This window comes from Hyalella azteca, unplaced genomic scaffold, assembly GCF_000764305.2.
Source record: "Hyalella azteca isolate HAZT.00-mixed unplaced genomic scaffold, Hazt_2.0.2 contig12678, whole genome shotgun sequence".
Classification (NCBI taxonomy): domain Eukaryota; kingdom Metazoa; phylum Arthropoda; class Malacostraca; order Amphipoda; family Hyalellidae; genus Hyalella; species Hyalella azteca.
The window spans coordinates 377,495-401,117 of NW_025942630.1; the positions used below are offsets into that span (position 1 = coordinate 377,495).

The 23,623-nt window shown below is 42.9% G+C and overlaps 2 protein-coding genes across 4 annotated transcripts in view; one reads left to right on the forward strand and one right to left on the reverse strand.

The window, feature by feature from the left end:
- Positions 1 to 5,764, reverse strand: part of LOC108668835 — an 85,967-nt gene extending 80,203 nt beyond the window's left edge. Inside the window, exons 1-6 of the mRNA XM_047883346.1 lie at positions 5,483 to 5,764; positions 2,966 to 3,037; positions 1,624 to 2,715; positions 1,141 to 1,349; positions 813 to 998; positions 104 to 287 (exon numbers count right to left, since the gene is read on the reverse strand). Of these exons, the coding sequence (XP_047739302.1) occupies positions 104 to 287; positions 813 to 998; positions 1,141 to 1,349; positions 1,624 to 2,715; positions 2,966 to 3,037; positions 5,483 to 5,637 (1,898 nt within the window). The 5' untranslated portion in view covers positions 5,638 to 5,764. The remainder of the gene's footprint in view (positions 1 to 103; positions 288 to 812; positions 999 to 1,140; positions 1,350 to 1,623; positions 2,716 to 2,965; positions 3,038 to 5,482) is intronic.
- A 3,976-nt stretch (positions 5,765 to 9,740) lies between these two features.
- LOC108668837 (ninjurin-1) lies at positions 9,741 to 23,415 on the forward strand. Of its 3 annotated transcripts, none has more exons than XM_018156091.2 (3): positions 9,741 to 10,425; positions 19,867 to 20,046; positions 22,287 to 23,415. In XM_018156091.2, exons 1-3 carry the CDS (start codon positions 10,276 to 10,278, stop codon positions 22,455 to 22,457), a joined length of 501 nt encoding a protein of 166 aa, XP_018011580.1. In that variant the 5' UTR covers positions 9,741 to 10,275; the 3' UTR covers positions 22,458 to 23,415. The 3 variants fall into 3 exon arrangements, with proteins under 3 accessions (XP_018011580.1, XP_018011579.1, XP_047739303.1); XM_018156090.2 differs by having other exon boundaries at positions 21,270 to 22,335; XM_047883347.1 differs by lacking the exon at positions 22,287 to 23,415 and adding an exon at positions 20,135 to 20,417 and having other exon boundaries at positions 19,867 to 20,090.
- The last annotated feature ends 208 nt before the right edge of the window (positions 23,416 to 23,623 follow it).

Sequence of the window (23,623 nt, forward strand, 5' to 3'; positions counted from 1 at the left end):
AAATATTTTTATTCTTTTTCTTAATGGAAATTATGGACCATCATTCATAATATGCATCGAAACCATTGACCATCAACAGGAACAGAGGCGAACATCGACTCACTCCCTGGAGCAGAAGATGCGACTGTTCATGGGAGTCGGAGGCTTGCTGGAGCACTCGACGAACTCGCTCACTGGGGCCCTGGCCTTGGGCGTCTCACACGCGGGGCCTTCCCAGTTAGCGGGACAACTGCACTCGTTGGGGCGCAGGCAGATGCCCTCGTTCTGACATGCTGGCTCACACTCCGCTGGCCCCATTCATGTTCATGGATAATTTTATACTTTTTGCCTGACATCATCGAATTTGATTGCTACAATTATTAAAATGCAAATTCTCTCTTACATTTTAATGTTTTTTTATGTCCAGAATTAGCCAACATCACAATGAAAAATGTAGTGTTTACAAAAAATTACGCCAGCTGGATAAAAAAATTTCGAATTTATGAATTTAAATTTGATTATAGATAAAATGATTAAGCTAAAGTACAATTATCAAATTTCGCACTCAGCGTACTATGAAAGAGTCCCGCACGTTCGCATGAGAATTGTCATTAATTTAAATGAATTAGAGCGACTGATGCCACCTGAGATCATTCTTCTGAAATTGTACCATCAGAAATGGTTTACTCGGAAGCAGCGTCACGTCACCACTCACGTTCACACGGAGGCAGCGTCACGTCACCACTCACGTTCACACGTCACGTCACTCACGTTCACACGGAGGCAGCGTCACGTCACTCACGTTCACACGGAGACAGCGTCACGTCACTCACGTTCACACGGAGGCAGCGTCTGGTACGACGCCCCCCGCACTTGCCACGCGCCGTCCTCGCAGGCGACAAAGACGCGCGCCTCCCCCAGAGGGAAGCGGTAGCCGCGCTCGCACCGCGCCCGGCAGCCGGCGAAGGAGCTGCACTGGATCACGCCGTTCAGGGGCGCCTCAGGCTCCGTCTCGCAGCCTAAAATGCCATCACAAAACTCAAATTAAGTTGTAATTGAGCTGCGTAGCAGTAAATTATGTAGTAGTCTAGCCGCAAATCAACGCAGTAAACAATGAGGTAATCAAGTGGCAGATTAGCGCAGCGCTAATTAACAACTTACCGCCATTGAAAGAAGGGGTTCGTGCTGCAGGGCCCTTTGAAGACTGAGCCTGAGGCTGCGGCAGAGGCTGGGGCAGAGGTTGGGGAAGAGATTGGGGCGGAGGCTGGGGCAGAAGCTGAGGCTGTGGTTGGCCACGTGTGGGTCCACCAGCTAAGCCTCCGCTGAAGATCTTATCCCTATCTTCGTCAGAGGGCACGCGCAGTGGTGGTCTACAAATTTTTTAGAAATATTTGCGTTTTTGCGATTATATCGAATAAATCGTTATGTTATTGATTGGCATCCATCATTCGGACTCATCCTTCAAGTTCTGCCTTATCATCAAAATAAAAAATAAAACTTATAATAGTCTAATGAAGTGTAAAACCAAGCAGATCTGAATAACTGCGTAGACAAATAATCAATGAGACGTGAAAATATTTAAATAATTATTGAAAAATGATCAATCTTGGCAAAAGAATTAGAATGACAACAATTCAAGCTCACTTTGTCGTTGTAGGTTCAATGCCCATCAATTCATCGAGATTGAGGCCTAGATTTGAAAACTCTGGATTTCCCTTCAGGGCTGCAATCAGGTTAGCGTCGATAGGCAAGCTGCTGCCTCCGGACAGACTAGCCCCTGAAAACGGCAGACCGGGGAAAGAGGCTGAAGAGCCAGAGCCTCTGAAGGAAGGCGGTGGGAAAAATGACCCCTGAGGACTCCCTGGTTGTCCAAAAGCAGGTGGTCCACCCGGTTGTCCAAATGATGACCCAGAAGGAAGACCTCCTTGTGGCGAAAAGGGCGATCCAGATCCTCCTATTGGAGATGGAAACGACGATCCAGAAGATCCTCCAAGCGATGGAAAAGAAGAGCTTCCTCCACCGACTCCAGGAAAAGAGTTTGAAGATCCGGGTGAAGGAAAAGAGAGGGAGCCTCCTGGTTGTGGAAAAGCATCACTTCCTGATAGGAAAGAATTTCCAGAGTTTGATGATGGGTACCTGCTGTTGACGGGAGCACTGAAAGAACCACCAAACGGCGAGCCAAGAGGCTGCGGGAAACCACCGTTCGTAGCGAAACCCGAGGGTATTGGGAAGCCATCGTTGTCACTAGAACCTTGTTGCAAATTAGGCGTATTTAGAGCTCCAGAAAATGACGGCGCGGCATTTAAAGCGCTGGTGCCTGTTTTGAAAGATCCACGGCTAGAAAGAGAGTTGAATGAAGAAGATGGAGCAGCGAAAGGGTTGGCTCCAGAAGCACCTGGGAAGCTAAATGCGCTGGAAGAACCTTCAGGTTGGGAACCACCTCGCCCGCGGGACCCTCCTTTCGATGGTTGTCCAAAACTACTGCCACCGCCAATCCCTCGTTCCCTGTTGTTCGGGAAGCCTGGAAAACCTCCACTTCCTCTGAAGCCGAGGGAAGAGTCGTCTTCAAGAGGTGCTTCGGTAGTCTCAGCCGTGAGGAAAGCGTCTGGACCTCCGAGACCAGGGAACGGTAAGCTCGCTCGGTTCGGCGAATTCCGCGAACCGCCTTTTCTTCCCGGCCCGAACGATGATCCCGATCCGCGTAGCGATGAAAATCCGGAAGCTGAGCTTCCAGAGCTGAACGATATTCGTAGGCATGGTTAAAATAGTTTTGTGATGATTATAGTAAATCTGTTAACATCTGTTAATGATTGTGGTACTGAAACAGCGGTCTCTTCAGACGCATATATGATAAATATCAAAAATTCTAAATGAGATTAGTTTAATATGGGTTCATTTCATTTTTGATGATAATTTGAGTAGGAAGCAGATGGCAGTAAATTTCCAAATTATTATTTAATTTAGCATCGTTTCTGTTGGAACTCACGCGTCTGCGGCTCCAGGGAACTGCCTGCGAAACCTTCCGTAATTGTCGGAGAAGTGAGAGCGCGGATTATTCCTGAAAGAGTTATAATATGTTTGATTATTGATTAAATTTCAATAATTAAAAATTCTTTATCTTTATCATAGACAATAGTTGTTATGGTTTAGGCCAGTGCAAATAAACGAAAGCAAATGCTATTAAAATTCTGGTGGTTGAACTCACATAAAATAAGTGTTTCGAAAATAACATTTAGGGAAGAAGTAAAAAATATCGCAATAGTTAAACATCGAGTGCTGCTCACGAAGGCGCCATTTTAAAAAACGCTTCTTACCTTCGTCGGGTAATTCGTAATGTACCTGACCTGTTAGGTTCGTCTAGTACAAAATTTTCAATCGCTCAGAACTATTTTTTAATCGGCGCAATTAAAAATAATTCAATCTGTGAAGGTAATTTTAATGTAGTCTGTTCGGTTAACCAAAATTCAATATGTATAGTTATCAATAATTGAATCGGCGCAGTGGACCATAATACAATATGTGCAGTTAACTGTGGTCAATCTCTGCAATTAAGTATATTTCAATCCGAGCAGTTAATAGTTATTCAATCTGTGTAGTTAACACTAATTCAGTTTATGCACTTAACTAAAATTCAACCGGAGCAGTTAAGCACCTTGCTCAACTGCCCTGCGCTGCTAATCATTCTCCTTCACAATAAATTTACTGTCTCCTCAGCTGATCATCAATAATTTTACGCGTAAAGACAGTACCATAAAATCCTGTTTTACTATAAAATAAAATTATAGCTCATAAGATTTGAATTAAGTAAATATTACTTTAAAATTTGAAAGCTTTTTCTCCTAATTTCATATTCGATTTCATAAAACGGCACAGTGAAAAACTGTCCCTTTCGAGTGGAAATGCGTGGCAGCAATCTGGAAAATTTCTCATAATCAATTTGTTTGAAAAATATGTGCTTGATCTTTTTTATCGCTTCGATCAGTAGGGAGATGAAAAATTAACCGCAACTGAATGAAATGATAATAATGACAAAAGAAAAAATTATAACACTCATGGGTGAGTAATTCCTAAAAATACTATTCACTATCGCTCTTCCGTCAACAATTAATTTTAAAATTTTCCACTTTTACGCAATGAGCATATATAACCTTTGAATAAAGTAGGTAATATTGAACATGTATTATGGGTAGATGTTAAGAATGCTAAGAAAGCGGGTCGAAACGAGAGAGCAAGTGTGTAAGGCGTGGGAAGGAGTTTAGTTTACATTGAACGTTGCCAGCTCAGCGCGAGGGACATTCCATTCGAGGAATGCGGCGTCACTTCGAGGGAATAGGCTTAACTGTGGGCGACGGCTCCCTATATAAGGACCTCAAAATTGGCGCCACGGGTTGTAGGTTCTACGGAGGTGACCGTCACGCACGTACGGTCTGCATTCAGCGGACGTAACGGCTGCGGCCGTGAGGCCGGTGGTGTTACCATTTTCGAACATTGACGGTTGACGGTCACGAGAAACCTAGACTTATCGAAGCAGCCAAGAGTCCGGTGAGCAGGTCAAGAAAATCAACATCAACACTACGGCTGCGACTCAGCCGTGAGATAATGCGAGGGGCCACGAGTTGTACAACGATTATAACGCACGCCATCAGAAGATTTAAGTTCGAGTTCTACACCGGGAGTTATCGTCGGTACGATCATTAGTACGATACGGTCACAATTTCCATCAAGAAGAAGCGGTACGGTCACAGTCATCTTCAACCGCAGTACGGCAACGAGCTTGGAATAAAATCATCGACGATGAAGACTACGCCACTATTCCGAAGTACGGTCACATCATAAATTCTACGGTTAGACCGGCGGTGAGACATCACTATAGCACGAGAAATACGACCATGAAGAAAGAGCAACTGTGACAGCGAACGCGAGAGTACAGCAGCGGTACGGCCGCTGAACATACAGCCGCAACGTGTGCGTGAGTTACGGTCGTTTACAACAGTCGTACGGCTCAACGGAACTGCAATGCTTCAGCAGGTTTTTTCCGGTAACATTAGATGATTTTAATGATGTAAACTGATAGGTTTTGGACTTTTGATTGTGTTCGGATTACATTTTTCAAGTACTAGAGATTTTTGTTAACGTAGGATGTGAACTTGAATTTTTTCAATTTAATGTGAAATGTATCATTGTTTCATTACAACCCTCTCTTTGTACTATATTTTGCCGAAACCTTTTCATACGAGAACCTATTCACGTGCCGTTACTGACCACTGCGGACCCAACCTGACGAATTTAAAGAGATTGCCGATATAATAAAAGTATAATAATAATAGAGAAGAATCTCAAACCTAACTTAATTAAAACCCCCGATTTAATCACTTAACAAATATAACCTTATCAAGGAGATATAGTCTCTATCACTTTATAATTGTTCGTCATACAGATTTTTTTCCACCCACTTCACCTCTCCGGTTCATGGGTACTGCGAACAACATGAGGCTGTACTCACTCGGTGTTGTCATAGATGTTCCTCCTGAACACAGAAGTCTTTGGTTCGCCAGCCTCCGGTTCAGCTCTGAGCACCGCTGCTAGCAGCAGCACCAGGAGCTGCCAGAGCCAAATCATGGTCGTGAGGCCGGCCATGGTGCGCCGATACTCCACCATACAACACGGTGGGATACCACAAACCACGCTACCTGCCTACCATACGCAACGTTGTTTACTGGAAAAATTCCTTCTACTGGTTTGATTTTATGGTTGCGATTGAAACAGCTGCTCTGTTTTGAAAATTCTAAAAGAAAAGGGTATAAAATGTCGAGTTAAAATATAAATGATTATGAGTGACTTAAAGGAAGGTCTTCTACCCATGCCGAACATGCTTCACTTCTATGTGCTTTGAGCTAAAATTTGTAAATAAATAGAAAACAATTAGGGGCAACCACAACGTAAAAAACGCTTGCATTAAATGCCTGGTCAGCTATGCAGCGGTCAGAAATTTATCAAGTAGAGTCCAATGCAATTTCCATTCGCGTTGCGAGAATTTTATTGAAAACAACAAAAAACTGACGTGAGCGTAATTGCCGACTAAATTTTATGAACTATAAGGATCGTCAGACGTACGACTTGCGTAAATTGTGATGGTCATGAATTCTATGATGATTGCGTAGAATCATAGGTTCAATGTTGATCGCAATTGCAACATTAGTACAAGTTCCGTTGGTTCCAAGTTCATCCGAAATCCTACAGCGGTATAACTCTACTATGGTCGTAAGTTAAGGACTCAGACGTGGCCATATTAATTGTCCATCTGGCCATATTATTGGCCCCTGGTCATATTAATTTACTCGTGGTCATATTTATGATCATTGCGACCATTTTGAGTGTCCACTTGGCCAGATTAATGAATGCAAAAATTTAATCAGAATTTTCGATGCCCTAACATCAGCATTTACCGAAATTTGCATAAATTCCGGCTGATATTTAATTCATTAGGGACTCAGATCTCATGGCTTATATGCTACGACATTTCGTAACAAATTAATTCAAGAAAAGTTTACTGTCTGTTTTAATCACGAGACTCGAGAGTGTAACGTCTATAATAAATACAGAGCCGGAAGACGAGCTCCAACCCCGACGGCGTCCAGGCACGCACTGAGGATGCGGGTGCCTGCAGTTGCAAGCAGCGCCTGCCTCGGGACCGCCCCCTTGGCGTGACCTGTATTGCGCATGACCCTGTTTGGAGGAGGCTCAACGAGCCACTTAAGTATGGCATATACCATTAGATACAAGTAATTATAATTTAGCTAGTCAAATACTTACGCCCAGCTGTCGTCTGCTGCGCATCCTTGAATTGAATTGAACGAGCAACCAGTGTCGTAGCTTCCACACGGTCTGCCACGAAAAAGACCAATAGCGTATTTCTTTTCGTCTATTTACTTTCAATGAAAATTAGACCCATTCGCGCATAATTTTGATTACAAATTGGTTGCAATAAACATTCAAATAAGAAAATTAAATAAAATACAGAACAATTGATTCTGGATGATTTCGTCGATGAGGTCAAACGCTAACAAGCTATTCAAGATTATTGTAAATTTAATGCAGCTTGCCAACATTTTATGAACAAAAAATGTTTGAAAACGGTCAAAATTAATTATTGAACTAACGCAGTACAAGACAATCAAATGCCACTTATTGTCCGCTGCCCTATTAGTTTAATTTTCTTTGAAACTTGTACTCTGTATAAAATGATCGCCAAGTTACCGGTTATATATGGCCATCGATAACCCGGCGATAATTCTCATCAGACGTAGAGTGTACGAAAGAAAGAAGAGAAGAAGGTGTGAGGGGAGAGAAGGTGTTGTGGGGCAAGAGAAAGAAAGGCGAGGGAATAGTAGGATGGGTGAAGAAGAGAAGGATGGGTGAAGAAGAGAATGTTGGGTGAAGAAGAGAAGGATTGGTGAAGAAGAGAAGGAGGAGTGAATGAAGAAAATGAAGACAAGTAGGAGATAGGGAAGAGGAGGTTAGAGGGGAGAGAAGGAGGACACCGGATGCAGGGAGGTCATCGCGGCGACGCCCCCCAGCCGATACGAGGACCTCGCCTGCTGGTGCATTGTAGGGCATTGTGGTTTAACGTGGTGCATTGCGGTGCATTGTGGTACAATGTAGTGCATTTTAGTATATTGCGGTCATCGTGGTACATGCTAATATATTGTGGGGAGTATTTTAGCCATTAGTCGTCTATGCTGGGATGTAACGGTGCGTAACTACATTCGGCGCAAAATTGATCTGAGTCTGCGTGGCCAACCGATCGAAATCAGTTTCTGGTCAGAATCTCCTTTCCGACTTTGAACTAACCTGAGAGTATGAAAAGTTTTGGCCGAAATGCCCAGAGGCTGCTCTTCGAACTATGCACCGAAGCGGACATAGAGCTGCGGATTTACATGCTCCCCCGAGTCCTATCGGCGGTCCTAATGCAGGGTCACGCACTCCTCTAGCTTTTGCTAGGGTGTTTTGCTAGGGTGCAGGATGCTCCGTGCTACATACCAGCACATTTAGGATGCTCCTTGGTACATTCTAGCTCAGTTGAGTTGCTATGTTGTACATTTTACCACATGCAGTTGAGGGCAGGGCGGCACAATCTAGATTCTAGTGCAGCTGATGCCACGATGGAACTCTCTGGTGCGCCTACATAATGACATGATGGTCTATTCTAAAGCTTCTATTATGGTTATTTCTGTGCATCTATTATGATAATTGCTAGTGCATCGCTGGACACCAAATACCAACCAATACCATCTATTATTGTAATTTCTAGTGCATCTATTATGGTTATTTCATAGTGCATCTATTATAATTTATAGTTTACTTAATTTCAATTGTTATTTCATTTTATGGCAGGTAATAGCAAGATTTTAGATTCTATGATAGTTAATTGAAAGATGGCACATTATAGTAAAATCGAGGGTTTATTAGTACATTCTAGTACAGTTAATAGCACTCTAGTGCGTTCTAGTACAGTTGGCGGTTATCAATGCCATCTCTTTCATCAACTCCACGAAGAATAACTGAATTTATAGGAATGTATAGCAATGGCAATCAGTATTTGAAACATTCAGCAATACATCATATCATGCAAGTCGGCGCAGTGTATGTCGCGCTGCAGTGCTTGTGATCATGCCATTCTGCACGGTGTACGTGACACCGGAACATGCCGAAGTACAATGTGCACGTGAACATGCTATAGTACAATGTGCTCATGAACATGCTAAAGTACAATGTGCTCATGAACATGCTACAGTACAATGTGCTCATGAACATGCTATAGTACAATGTGCTCATGAACATGCTACAGTACAATGTGCTCATGAACATGCTACAGTACAATGTGCACATGAATATTAGTACACTGCTTCCTACAACATAGGATGCTTTGCTGAGCAGCACACGTTTGGATCCTGCCACGCCGTACACAACCATGCACGAATAGATCAATTTTTTATTAAATTAATTGCAATTTACGATTAGAAAAATATGTATTGAATCTTCACATCCATTGTACAGTTTTTAATTAGTTGCAACAAAAGAATTTATGCCTTTTATTCCTTTATATAAAAGATATATTCATTTACATTTACATTTTCGTCATTACAGAATTTACATATTTTATAATTATTCGATTAGTTGTAAAGTCTCTTATATACATTCTTGTAGCCATGTATTGAATCCATAAAAATGCCATAAGTTCAGTGCTGCAGCCTCCATTTAACTTACTCAAACATCAATAAAAGAACCATTGATCAAATAATTTAATTAACGAGTTCATTTTGCAGTAGTGAAATATGACACTTATTTCCGTAGATTTTTCCATGCACATTTTCTGTTGATCAGTAGATGGCTGTTGCGTCACTGGCCACCCATAAGCCGCCCATGATCTACGTGCAGGGCATCGGCTATGCTGACATTAGATGGAAAAATTAGTTAAGAGTTTGTGATGAAATATTGGTATGAGTTTTTAGTAATAAAATATGGGTATGAGTTTTTAGTAATAAAATATGGGTATCGGTTTGAAGCGATGAAATAAGGCTATGAGTTTAAAGTAATCATCCACAATTTTCCAGCGACTGTAGATGGCAACCACGAGAAATGTTACATTCACCTGCTACACTCACCTGCTACACTCACCTGCTACACTCACCTGCTACACTCACCTGCTACACTCACCTGCTGCATCGCTCGCAGGTGCGCCACGGCATTCGTCGCTCAGGCGTCATTGCGTGCGGTTGTGCGTCGCTCCTGCTTTCCTTCGCTCACCCTTACATTTTGTTGCTCCTTCTTCCTTAAGCTCGTCCCGTGAACCCTCTTGAGGATTTGGTTGTGCCTCACACCTTTACCTGCGACATCGTGTGTGTTACGTTCAGCAATTCTGGCGTTATTTTAAGTGTAACTCATTTCTTCTGTTGCTCCTAATAAATTATTAAAGCCTGTGTTAGGCTGGCGTGCGATCGTCGCAGTCTCTGCCGTGACATCCGTTATTTCACGCACACCGCTCGCTTTGTTCTCGCGGCTTCGATCTATGAATTGCTTTGGCTATCAATGTCGGAAAAATTAAATCGAAATTCATTATATCTGCCTTAATTACTCCCATAACTACTAAATAATTCACATTATTTAGTTGTTATTTTCTTTAATCTGACAATTTCCTTAATCTGTCGACTAGAATCTCACACCTCTTGTATTCATTGAGTATTAGCCAAAAATATCCATCGTTGGCGTGCGCGTATTTTTGGCGCATCGCTGCGCATGAATCAGTCGCCGTTCGCGCCGGTCTACACCGTGCCGGGCGTCTCGTACTCCGCGCCCGCGTCCAGCGGCAACCGCGCGCGCGTCTTCGAACACAGCCTCGACGCCAGCACCTTCGCCAAGATGTCCATCGAACCGGCGGACGACCTCGTAAGTAGGGGAGGTAGATGTCCATTGAACCGGTGGACGACCTCGTAAGTAGGGGAGGTAGATGTCCATCGAACCGGCGGACGATTCAGTGAGTAGAGCTGGTAGATGTCCATCGAACCAGCGGACGACCTCGTGAGTAGGGGAGGTAGATGACCATCGAACCGGCGGACGACCTCGTAAGTAGGGGAGGTAGATGTCCATCGAACCGGCGTACGACCTCGTAAGTAGGGAGACGATCTGGTGAGTAGAGCAGGTAGATGTCCATCGAACCGGTGGACGATCTGGTGAGTAGAGCAGGTAGATGTCCATCGAACCGGTGGACGATCTGGTAAGTGGAGTTGTACGAGTTTATTCTGCCTAGACAAGTGCGTGAGTATGTGGAAGCAGTTGGGTAAATACTAGTAGTATACGTAGTTGAATTCATGTTACGTAAATGTACCCATGAATAAATATATGTAGTTGTGTTATTGTTATCTGCCTAATGTCACGGATATATTGGCACTCGAGGTTGCCAATTGCAATGTTATTACTTATTTATGACAGTTGTTCACGACTCATAACTTTTCTGTGTTTTCTAACTTACATCTCACGCCCTGCAATGATACCAACAGGGCTTGTACGGACATTGGAACAATTACATTAGTTTAATCATACTTATAATTCATTTTTACTATTGCTGCTCTTCCAGCTATCAACGTTGAATTGGACGATTTTTCCACTAATCAACATTGAATAAATATTATTTCAAAGTGATTTAATTGGTGGGGACTTGACAGCTTGGTTCGGATTCAGATGGTAACGAATATTTAAAAATTAGGTGCTGTCATGTTGCAAAATATAAGTGTAGAAGTAATGTACAATGAGCCATGTAGTGTTAATAAAGCTATACAACAATTGCTGTTATATCATGTGCCTTTTGATGCATTAGCGAGCGGTGACGCCTCGTGTGACTGTGGCATCTGTGACACCTCCTGTGACTGTGGCATCTGTGATGCCTCTTGTGACTGTGGCATATGTGATGCCTCGTGTGACTGTGGCATCTGTGATGCCTCTTGTGACTGTGGCATATGTGATGCCTCGTGTGACTGTGGCATCTGTGATGCCTCGTGTGACTGTGGCATCTGTGATGCCTCTTGTGACTGTGGCATCTGTGACGCCTCATGTGACTGTGGCATCTGTGACGCCTCATGTGACTGTGGCATCTGTGACGCCTCATGTGACTGTGGCATCTGTGATGCCTCTTGTGACTGTGGCATCTGTGATGCCTCACGTATATTGACCAGTTTAATATCCTGGTCAATATATCGATGATTGAAGAAAAAGTACGTGGATGATAGTTCTGCAGTAAGCAATTCTTACAAGCTTCAATCTGGAATTTTACCCATCATCGTTGAAATTTCGAACTTCATAGGAATGAGTTATAACCTGCAAGCCAGTGCTTCATTGATGGTTGTACATTCGTGGGCATGAGTCGCACCCAAAGCTATGGGTGAAGTGAACCTGCATATATTCGTCGGCATGAGTCGCACCCATAACTAAGTGACGAGAACTCCAATTTTCGGTCACCTAAGTCACACCCATTACAATAGGTGCCGTGAACCCGTAACTTCTCCTTCGCCACACCACGCACATGACCGTGACGCTGCATGAGCACGGCTGACGATGCGTGTGTTGACGTCGTCCTTGCATAGCGCGTTACTAAGGCGGAACGAAGAGTAAACAAACAACGGTCATTTAGTGGCTGGTCAATTGACGTTAAAAACGGGGGGAAGGAAGGGGTGGATGGGGAGCAGAGATGTTGGGTGAGTGAGTGACAAGAAAGTGGGGGAATGGGGAGGTAGGTATGTGAGTGACGAAAAAGGTGGGGAATGGGGAAGTGGGTTAAGTGAGTGACAAGAAAGAAGATAATGGGGAGGTGGGCTGTGTGAGCGAGAAGAGAGGGGAGGAGTGGGGAGTATTTAGGGGGGAATGATACGGCACTTGCAGCTCAGACTTCATAGCAGCGTGTATAGACATGAAGTTTAGTTTCCTGTAGAGATGTTAATAAAATCAATGTGCCTCAACTTGATGATGATAATGAAGTTACAATAAAATGATATTATGCATCACAATAATAACAAAAAAAATAATTACTGATAAATGGAACAACTATTACATACCGTACATTGCTAAAAAACTTAATTTATTCTCCAACTTCTCTTTGTGCACTCGATCTGCAATGGAACAAATACCACAATTCCAAAGTAACTCAATAACGTTCTACAAACTGCTTACTGAATACAAATGAAACATTATTAAACTCAGCCGTCAAAACATTGCAGTTTCAATGCCAAAGCATTCAGGGAAAAGTCGCGGTACAAATACAAAGGCAATAACAAAGTGAAGCAGCGCATGAAAGTGAACGAATGGATGTTCACGAGAAAGTGAAGGGAGGTGCAGCGAGTGAATGCCGAGTGAAAGTTTGCACGGAAATTGGAAGTCAGTTCGTTCTCTCCGGTGGAATGAATGGATATTCAGAGTAAACTTTGCTTCATCCATGTTGCAACAAGCACCTTTACAGCACGAATTTTTTCCCATGGAAAATGAGAGTCGACTTTAGTCATCCTAAAATTTATATTTACACATAAGATTAGAAAGAAATGCAGTTATCCATGGATGAACTTCTTTGCGTGTTGATTTCGTGCGCATTGATTGCATGGGAGTTGATTGCGTGCGTGTCGATTGATTGCAGCGATTACGTGTCACGCACACGTGCTACCAGGCAGCAGCACATGATTACTTCAAGGCTTTCATAGTCGCATTTTGCTTTCGAATGTACTAGAAACGTTCGAAAAACTCTCCACCGTTACATTTATCATACGTTTCTTAATTTAACGTAAAATATGTGATTCTCGGATGAGGATGCCAGTTGATACGCCGTCATTATATTCAGTTATCGCAAACAATTCTTCGCAAGCCTATCTTCTGGGCAAGCCTATCTTCTTCGCTACGGCCGTAGCGCACAACACCTTCCATTGTTATGGGTTTTACGTTTATCGCCTGAAAATGAGCACCTTCACTTCTAATTCATTTAAATTTGCTCTATGACTCTAATTCATTTTTATTTAAAATCAATTTCTTAATATATACTTAAATCTATTATATAGCTGGTATTCCCCAGCCTTCCAGGCTCACAGCAATGTTACTATAGATGCGGCCCAGGAATATATTCCTGGTGTTCCAGACTCACGACGATACTGCCATGGATGACATCAGGGATTGTAATCCAGGAATTCCATGATCACGACGATATTACCATAGCCATAGGTACGGCCCTGGATAATATTCCAGGCATTCCAGGAAGGGTGCCTAGCCCCTTACAAGCTGTACGAGGCGGCTGGAGTTGCCATGACGACGAGTAAACACGCCTCACAACGATGAGCTCGTCGATGACGAGGACGACTGGAACCGTTAACGATCTGCCTGGTCACCTCAGGTTCAGTAGCTGGATGAAGTGCATTTGAGGCGATAATTATTCATTATTACATCATGGAATGAGATGAAAATTTGTCGTGAGTTAAGCTGTTTGATCTGTTTAATTATGAACTGGACATTATTTAACGTCTCTTTATATATAGACAATAAGAATGGTAGAGAACAGTAGTCGCAGTTCACTCATAGCTCAAAGCAATGACGTCACTCGAAAGATGGATTATTGCAGATCCATACAAGGTATTTAGTTATTGACCAGACAGGAAAACTTGCGTCGCAAAAAGTTTATGGTCAAGCTAAATGAGAAACGAATTGTAAAATTTACATCATGGTGTTATGTACTGAAATATAAACGTCAAACAGAAAAGAACAAAGCAGTCTACGCAATGGAAACAGCATATAAATTATTCATTTATTAATTATTGGCACATGCAACACGTGCCACGGCAGGTGGCCCAACGTATGCCACGTATCCTCCATGTAAGCAAGCCTCCTACGATGACGTCATCATCTTCAAACCTAACCTCGAACGCCGGTTGCGGGAGAACCGAGAACGCATCTCGTGTTATGGGGCCGTGACGAAGAATAAATTGCCGGCGTATTAAAGCCAACATAACAATGTTATAGTAGAACGTTATAGCCGTGTTACAGGCGGTCAATGAGGGGCCGGTGATCTGTCGGCCATAACTTGTGCTGTGATTCCTCATAGGGGATGTGAGTTCGTTGACCGTATCCATGATACGATCTCAGCCATTCAACCCAACTTATCGAGCTGGCGCAGGAAGAAATGTAACATCAAAAGTCTGAAATAAATTAATAATTGAGAAGATAATGAACAAATGACACGAGTGGCACAATAATTGACGATCAAACTGATCAAGTTACTTGTACAGGAAGTGCAACATTCATGTAATGTTGCACTAACATTCATGTTTTAAGGCATTTGTACCTTGATGAAACATTGCAACGTATCCACTCTCCAGCATTTCAGGGAGAGAATATCCTGAAGATTTTCATGTCTCATCGATCTCATGAGGCGACGACGTCAAATATCTTGTGATGTAGAATGGCTTGCACTGATATCTGTTGTTTTATACATACTCGCACTACAATTGATTTCTGAAAGCAAATAGAGGAAAAAACAAATTATATATGCAACAGAAATACAATCCAAAATATATGCAGGATTACAATTTCACGTAATCGGTCAATATTTCAAGAAGAACATTCCAAAAGAAAACTTTATTTCCTAACCTTGACCGCATAATGCGTGGCCATAAGATACAACTAATAATTATAGTCCATCTTACCTCAACTTAACATTATAATCAATATAATCAACTTACCATTATAATCCGCTGCCTCTAATATGCATTTCTCAGCATCGCGTCTCGACGTAAGTTTAACCTAACCTAACCTTTTTTGATCGGCACAGCGCGCGTCTCGCACGACCGAGCGTTGGCTCGTCACCAAAGACTACCACATCTGTGTTTGGTGATAATTGCCTTCATTAATTGAAGAACTAAGATCGCTTGTTCGCCAATATAAAGGGAATTAAAAAGAAAAGAAATGGCACAAAAACTCACCGTAAAAATTGTTTCAGAGTCCCGCTCCATCGTCAGTCATCCAAGAACAAAAGTACTGTAACTAAATAATCTAAAATTCACAGGCAGGCATCAAAACATTGAATCGACAAATAAAAGACAAATCCCTCTTCATTATTTTAAATTACATGTAATTAAACTAATAATCTGATCAATGCTAAACCATGCCACTGGTGATGTATCATACCTCATTCGCAATGTCTGTGACGCGTGTATAAGTTGCATTAGCATCACTATTCCTATTGGGTCAAGGTGTAGCGGGATTCAATTTCAACTTGACACTAGGATGTGGCGTACGGCGGATTGCAAGCTCCTCGTCGTACGCAGCGCAGTACAATCGTTGTGTTGTGTGTGGCTGAGTGCCAGCTCCACGGCGTGTGTGGCGAAATACAAACTCTGTGGCGTGTGTGGCGATGTGCAAACCCCGCAGAGTTTGTGGCCGTCATTCTGGGTTCATTAAAGGGAACCTCTAGCCCGGGGCAGCCACTCAGGTGTCTCTGGCTAATCAATATACGCAGGTGCGTCACTCCACCCCTCCACTCCCCACTCCTTCCCTTCCTTGCCCCTTTCCTCTCTTCCCCAAATCCCTGCACTACCCCGCTGGCTATTTGCCTCATTCCTCCTCTCACCCCCATCATCACTCATTCCTTCTTCATCATGACAGAATTATAGAGATGGAACTTCTTTCCTTCGGATTTGATATTCATATTTTTTCTTTCCTTCCCCCATTACCCTCTCCACTCAGTAAATTCTCCTCCGTCATTGCTTGTCGGAATATTCTCGTCAATCTCTCTATTTAATCTGTCTCCGTTCCTCACCCGTTGTTCCCACACGATCTGTAGCTCCTTTAACACCGACTCGACTCACTCTCAGTTACTCTTAAATATACTCACTCATCTCTGCCTTTCGTCATTATCTCTCAAGTATTCCACCAACAAAATTATTTCCTTTTGTCCTTTGTCCACTTCCCAGCTCCTCTCTCCGTCCGTGTCCTCCGTTGGTTTTCCATTCGTTCTATCCTTATCTTCCCTCGTCTCGGTCTGTCCATCTCGCCTATAAGTCCCGGAGGCCACGCGGTCTGTAGGGTCTTTTCCTCGGCAAGGGGAGGATCACCCAACCAAATTACCATCACCTAAGTCACCACCACACAAACCACCTCCACACAAACCACCACCTCACAAGCCACCACCACACAAACCACCACCACACAAACCACCACCACACAAACCACCACCACACAAACCACCACCAAGAACACCCCCCAAGGTCTGAAGGCCACCCGCTGCCCCCCATTACAAGGGGGACGGAACTCCACGGAAGTCCCCCCCCCCCCCCTCGTACGTGTCCTACAACACAACCAAGAATTTTGGTCGAATTATCGCCGGACGACCGTGAGGCGTCCAAGGGAACCTGATGGTCATTATACACAAGGCCGCTGGTGGAGCTGAGCGACGCCATTACACGCATGACATCCTGAATTTCTCGCTCAGAAATTGTTGCTCGTGCGATGGCTGCTTGAATTATTTTCTTGTGTTGAATCAGGGCAACCGCAAGCCAAATGGCCTTCTTGCTCAGTCTACATAGAAACAAGAATTATATTCGAATAGAAGTTATGTAAGAATATGGAATAGATTTGACAAATACAGTATTTTCTTTCCCCTTGTATGATGATGGATTTTGTAAAATCATGGGTAATATGGATTCAGTTTCAGTATTTGAATTTCATGCATGAATAAATTTTGATCATGATGCTACAATCAACATTGAAACTTCATACACTCAGCTGCATGGTTTTTTCAATGGATATTGAAACGGGTTGCATAATTTAACCCCTTCAACAACCCAAAAGCGCTTGCAATTAGAGTAACTGTCTTTTTGTCGCCATTTTTCGTGTGGAAAATATGATCTAAAATTCGTAAAGTGCAGCATTTAAATGACTTCTATAAAGATCGTCATACTGACCTATGAAATAACCCACCTCATGCCGTTCAGCACGGCAGCTCCCTGCTGTCTAATTAGGAGTTAACGAGGTCATGGCGTCTACTTAACTTATGACCTCAAATCGTGTGTTTAAGAAGATATTGCATGATTATTAGCAGAAGGTTGCATTTGACCAACGCTGGGCCAATGGACGTTCTTTGGCACGAATGTCCCCAAGAAATATCTTTTACTTCAAGAATTTCAACGAAAACCAGAAGTAAAACCCTTACGTCTCCACAATTTAATTTAAATTGGTATTTCTCCACATTCGAGTTTCAGGTAACGATCCATTAAAAATACATTAAATGACAACAAGGAACTGTCCTCGGACGTCCTCCAACCGCCTGACGTACGTTGTAACCGCAATTGCTGGCCCAACCGACACTGCATCGCCGTTACGGACTGTGTAACAGCTGTGACATGCAACTAAGCTGTCGCTGGTTGTAGCAGCTATGTGAAGCAAAGCGTTGTCCGTTATCACAGCAATGTTAAAAAAAAAGCCCTTGTAAGCCTTAATAGGTGGGCTAGGCAGGCCGTTGCAGGCAGTTACATCTATGTGCATCAATGTTTTACAGGCCGCGACAACCGAACCAAGCAAGCCGTTGCAGTTCGTACCAGCAATGTGTAGCTAACTCTTCGCCAGCCGTTACAGTAATGCTAAGCAGGCCGTTGCAGGCCGTAACAGCTGTGCTCTACTGGCTCATAAAGACTGCGTCAGCTGTGCCAGCCTGACTTACTTCATTAAAGCCGCTCTGAACGCTCCACCAGAGACAATTCTAATTTTCCCACCAGCAGAATGATTTGAGTCTTTTCATTCTTATACCTGCATTTTATTAAAGCCAGTGCATGAACATTCACTGATTAATACCTAAGCCCTTTTGGTGGCACATCTCGCGAGATCATTGGTGCTCTAGGCCTGGCAGGCCACATGTATCATCCCTCTGGAGCATGGAGCACTACTGCAGGCCTGGCAGGCCACATGTATCATCCCTCTGGAGCATGGAGCACTGCTGCAGGCCAGGCAGGCCAAATAGATCCTCCTTCTGGAGCATGGAGCACTGCTGAAGGCCTGACAGGCCACATGTATCCTCCCTCTGGAGCATGGAGCACTGCTGCAGGCCAGGCAGGTCACATGTATCATCCCTCTGGAGCATGGAGCACTGCTGCAGGCCTGACAGGCCACATGGATCCTCCTTCTGGAGCATGGAGCACTGCTGCAGGCCTGACAGCCCACATGTATCATCCCTCTGGAGCATGGAGCACTGTTGCAGGCCTGACAGGCCAAATGGATCCTCCCTCTGGAGCATGGAGCACTGCTGCAGGCCAGGCAGGCCAAATGGATCCTCCTTCTGAAGCATGGAGCACTGCTGCAGGCCTGACAGGCCACATGTATTCTCCCTCTGGAGCATGGAGCACTGCCGCAGGCCGCATGAATAGCGTCATCGATTGATGTCCCGTGGCCCAGGCGCTCGGGCCCCTTTAAGGCAGAGGGTCCAAGGCTTCCCGTGATGTCCCCTAGTAAAGGGTCTCCAAGATATGAGGGTCCTCAAAGATATGAGGGTCCTCATAGATATGAGGGTCCTCATAGATATGAGGGTCCTCATAGATATGATGGTCCTCATAGATATGAGGGTCCTCATAGATATGAGGGTCCTCCAAGATATGAGGGTCCTCAAAAATATGAGGGTACGCGTGTAGATGAGGGTCATCGTAAATATAACGCTTTTCGTAAATTTTAGGGCCAAACTCAAGTTGCCTCTCCCGTAGAACACGATGCATGGATACGAAAAAACGTTACTTTTAGCGAAGCCTAGTGATTGATGTAACTAAACGATGACTAATTGGTTTATTATTATTCTATTCTATTTCTTGTATATTTAGATTTTTACTGCTGCTATGCTTTCACTTACATACTATAATATTTTTTTAACTAATGATGAAGATGTTTATAGTATGATGGAAACGTTTCGTCTCTGAAACATTTTAAATGAAGATATAGTGAATTTATTTGATGTTTACTTTGCTTTTAAATTTTTAGTTCACTGATCTGGTATAAAAATTGTTCTTTAATTTGCGACTCGAGGCTCAAGCGTCAATCAAACACAGTTTCCTTTTCTTCGGTACCTATATTTATTGCCGTTAACGTGATAAGGACCGACGCCGGGCAAAGCTTTAACCCCCCAAACTTGAGCTCATTCATAAAAGAAATACTTTCTCCTATTCTCTAATACCTCTAACCCACCTTAATTTTTCTTTAAAAACTCTAATCCACAACAATAGCACCTATTTGTCCTCAATACTGCCATTTTGTGTAAGTAATAACAGGGGTTTGTGTAAGTAATAACAGGGGTCGTAACCTCCTCACTAACGTGCCTGTGTCCGACAGGGGCGCAAGACCCTCAACCCGAACACGTACGCGACGCGCAAGACCATCGCGCAGGGCATGCTCGACATCGCCCTCCTGACAGCCAACGCCTCGCAGCTGCGATACGTTCTCAACCTCGGCGACAAGCACGACAACTACCAGCTCATGGTCGGCCTCATCGTCACCTCGCTGGTCCTGCAGGTGAGCTCATGGTCGGCCTCATCGTCACCTCGCTGGTCCTGCAGGTGAGCTCATGGTCGGCCTCATCGTCACCTCGCTGGTCCTGCAGGTGAGATCTAAAGTGCCTCTCTGGGTCACCTGGGTGACCATCATAAGCAAAACTCGTGGCGTCTTACACTAGATCTATTTTAATGACAATAATTTTGCTTGATTTTTGTAGTGATAATATCCTCAGACAATATTACAAGTATTGGGTATCCACGTGGACAACATCCGAATACTCTGGCAATATTGTAAGTGTGGTGTACCCGCAGAGATAGTGAACTTCGCACACGCTTCTGCTGAACATCTGCTTTGTGCAAGCAATTATAGCTTCCGTTATTCAACTTTTTCCCTGCGTTGTTGCTTATTCGCGCTAGATTTTCAAAATCCTCATTATTGCATTTTTTCGTCTCATAAACGAGATTTACACTGCAAAAATTATTCCATTACGGCATACATATAAATTCCGTTAGGAATGACTTGGTGTGGCTCACTTTAGAAGTGGTTTTAAAGGTGAATAATCATGTCATGATAGGCGGAGTTTTGTACTAGCCAGCTTCTCGCGGTTATAGTTCAACGTAATGAAAAGGGAATACAGTAAAAAAGTACGATGTTCCTTAATATGCATATACTGGCAGTAATAGTTACTTAATAACTTGAAGAGAATCACCACCAGCGAGCCCCAGATCTGTCGTTGGCAACTGAAGGTGAACATTGTGGGGCGTAAAGGAAAGATTACTACCCTCTACGTCTGTTTAGTTTTGTCCTGGGCAGGTGATGGTCGCCTTTGTCTAAGGTGAATGGATTGTCATTACCCTTGAGTCCCGCATAGCCTTTTCCGTAGCAACTGATGGTCTCTTTTTTCCCCATGCAAACGAATAGTCATCACTTTTTAGATGCGCGTAGTTTTACCGTAGGCAGCTGAAGGCCGCCTTTGTCCTATGCAAACGAATGGTCATTCCCTTTCAAAAAGTTCAGCGTCATTTTGTCCTGAGCAGCTGATGGCGGCCATAGGCCGATGTCAACGAATAATCATTCCTCTCTAGCTCCGAAAGTTTTGCTCAGGACAGCTGTTGACCGCCGTTGTCCAAGGTAAAAGAATGGTCATTACCCTTTAGTCCCGCTAGCCTTTACCGTGGCAGCTGATGGCAGCTAAAGCCTGGCCATCACCCTGTAGTAAGGCAGCGTCTTGTCCTGGGCAGTTGCTGGTGGCGTGCCTCAGCCTCACTCTGAACATGCTTCACGACTGTTGCCTAGAGAGGGTTGAGTACAAGATCTCCGCGGAACTCTTGAGCTATTTCAACCTCTTCGCCGTCTACATTATTGCGATCCTGAACATAATACTGACGGCGTTCGGGGTGTATCCGACCAATTTCTCTTTGGACTCTCCAGTCATTAACGCGTAGACCTGTTTGCTGTTTCGCAATTGCCATTTTAGAGCAAGTAAACATCGAGGGGTTCCACTGAATATCGGCTTAAATGCAATTTATTAAATACGAAAGATAAAATTCTGTGTGAAACAAGACCCAAAACAAATCATTCAACGTGAATTCAGGCGCTTATGTAAAAGTTCATTGGTAACCGCAAAATGACAAGCAAAACCGCATTACAGCGGATATTAACGAGTCTCTCACCCAAATCTCGAAATCTCATTGATCGCCTGTAGGAATATTATAAATCAGCCCGTGATATGTTCAATAGTAGCATTAAATTTAACTAGAGTCAAATAGCTTGGACTTGTATATGTGCTCCAGCAGTCACAGAACTTGACATGTCTAACCCTGGCCGTATCTGCTCTGTAGGTTCTTCTGGCCATCGTATGTGGAGTGCTTACCATACTGGACATCAACAAGAAAAGCGTGGTCGTGCCCGCGTACATATTGAATATAGTGTCGGCTGGTCTCAGCTTTATGATTCTCTCTAACGATGCTATCAAACTAGGACTCGGTAGTGGTTATGCGGTTAGGCGGAATGCAACTAAATAAACAAGCGATTTTTAACTGTATTTTAAGAAAATAAATTTTAAATTTTTGTCGGTTATGCTAGGTAGCATTTATATTGTGTGAAATGTGTCAGCTTTTCAAAGCAAAGTTTTGAGTGAAACTTAGTGCACGTAATCACCTGCATACCCAAATGCTTTTACATTAGCAAGCTTGTAATTTGTGTTGACAATAAATTTCTGAATAACTAGTTACTGAAATTGTGTTTACCCGCCGCAGGTGCTGGTGGGTATTTTGTTTCTGATCATTGGAGCTCTGAACATCAACAAACTTGATCAACAGTTCGCCGCAAACATCCTTAACAACATCATAGGTGTCATGCTATTTACGATCACGGTCGTCAACGTAGTCCTGAACGCTTTCGGCCTTAGTCAACCTCCTGTTCAATAATAACTAAGAGCTTTGTAAAACAATAATATTAAGTTAATGGTTGGTGATTCTGCTTAATCTACGTATGAAGATGTTAGTCTAGTAAGAAATGATTAGCTTAAGCTCTAAGAACCAGATTAAGATAACGTACCAACTTAAATTTTCTAAATGCACCAAAGAATTCTTTTTAAAATATTTCGTTAAACAACGCATGTTAGTTTCGTATAAGATTAAGCCTAATGAATATTGACTAACTCGGCAACATGTAAATCGTGGAGAAATTTGCCCAAACTGAGTAGACGCTCTTTGCAGCCAGCTTGCGCGTCTGTCTCCCAGTACTGTCCGGTTAAGTTAAAAGTGTTCGAAGAGTTAGTGTCTCCGGGTTAAGTAAGTTAAAATGTTAAAATTTCAGATAACTGAAGAATGATTTCTAATTTTACTTGATAATTCTTACAATTTAGGTTATTCATGATGGGTCTTTAAGCGTTTAATGAATGTAAACATTTTATAATCAAATTCTAATTTAAGTTTGACAACCTTGATAAAGAATGTAAATTTTAAATTATATCTTCAATATATTGATATTGAAATATTTTCATATGCTGAAGAAGTTCAATACCATGCTGAATACTTCGTGAAGAGTGCTAGCCAATCTTCATAAAGAATCTTTATGAAGGGTGCTAGTCTATATATGAACATAATTAAAAGACTTGCATAACTAAACATGCGGTGAAAAAGACAGCGATAGAAAATAAAAATAAGTTAAGTCAAGTTAAAGTTATAGCCTGAAGCAAGGTTTGGACGGTTCCGGCGCTAATTTATACAAACAATAAGCAACAATAAAACTGCCTGCATAACTTGTGATCGCCGCCTACTGCAAGTTTTTTTCAGATAACGATTTACTTTCTGCTGCGACTTGTGAACTGTTGCTTCATTTTTGTGTCCAGGGTCATCAGCAATAATAAATTTGAATATTACATTGACACGATTTTGCTCATTTCCTAAAAAATAATTCATTTTTTTCGAACTTCCAACTTCTCAACTTGCAGAAGTCTCCGATGAGTGGACTATGCAGCGTTGCAATACGACTATCCTTTACAGTGTGTTAACCAATGTCGCTGCCAACAGAAAAGAAGTAATAATTCCCTAAAATAAAGCTTAAACTAAATCAGAGGCTCTTATTGTTA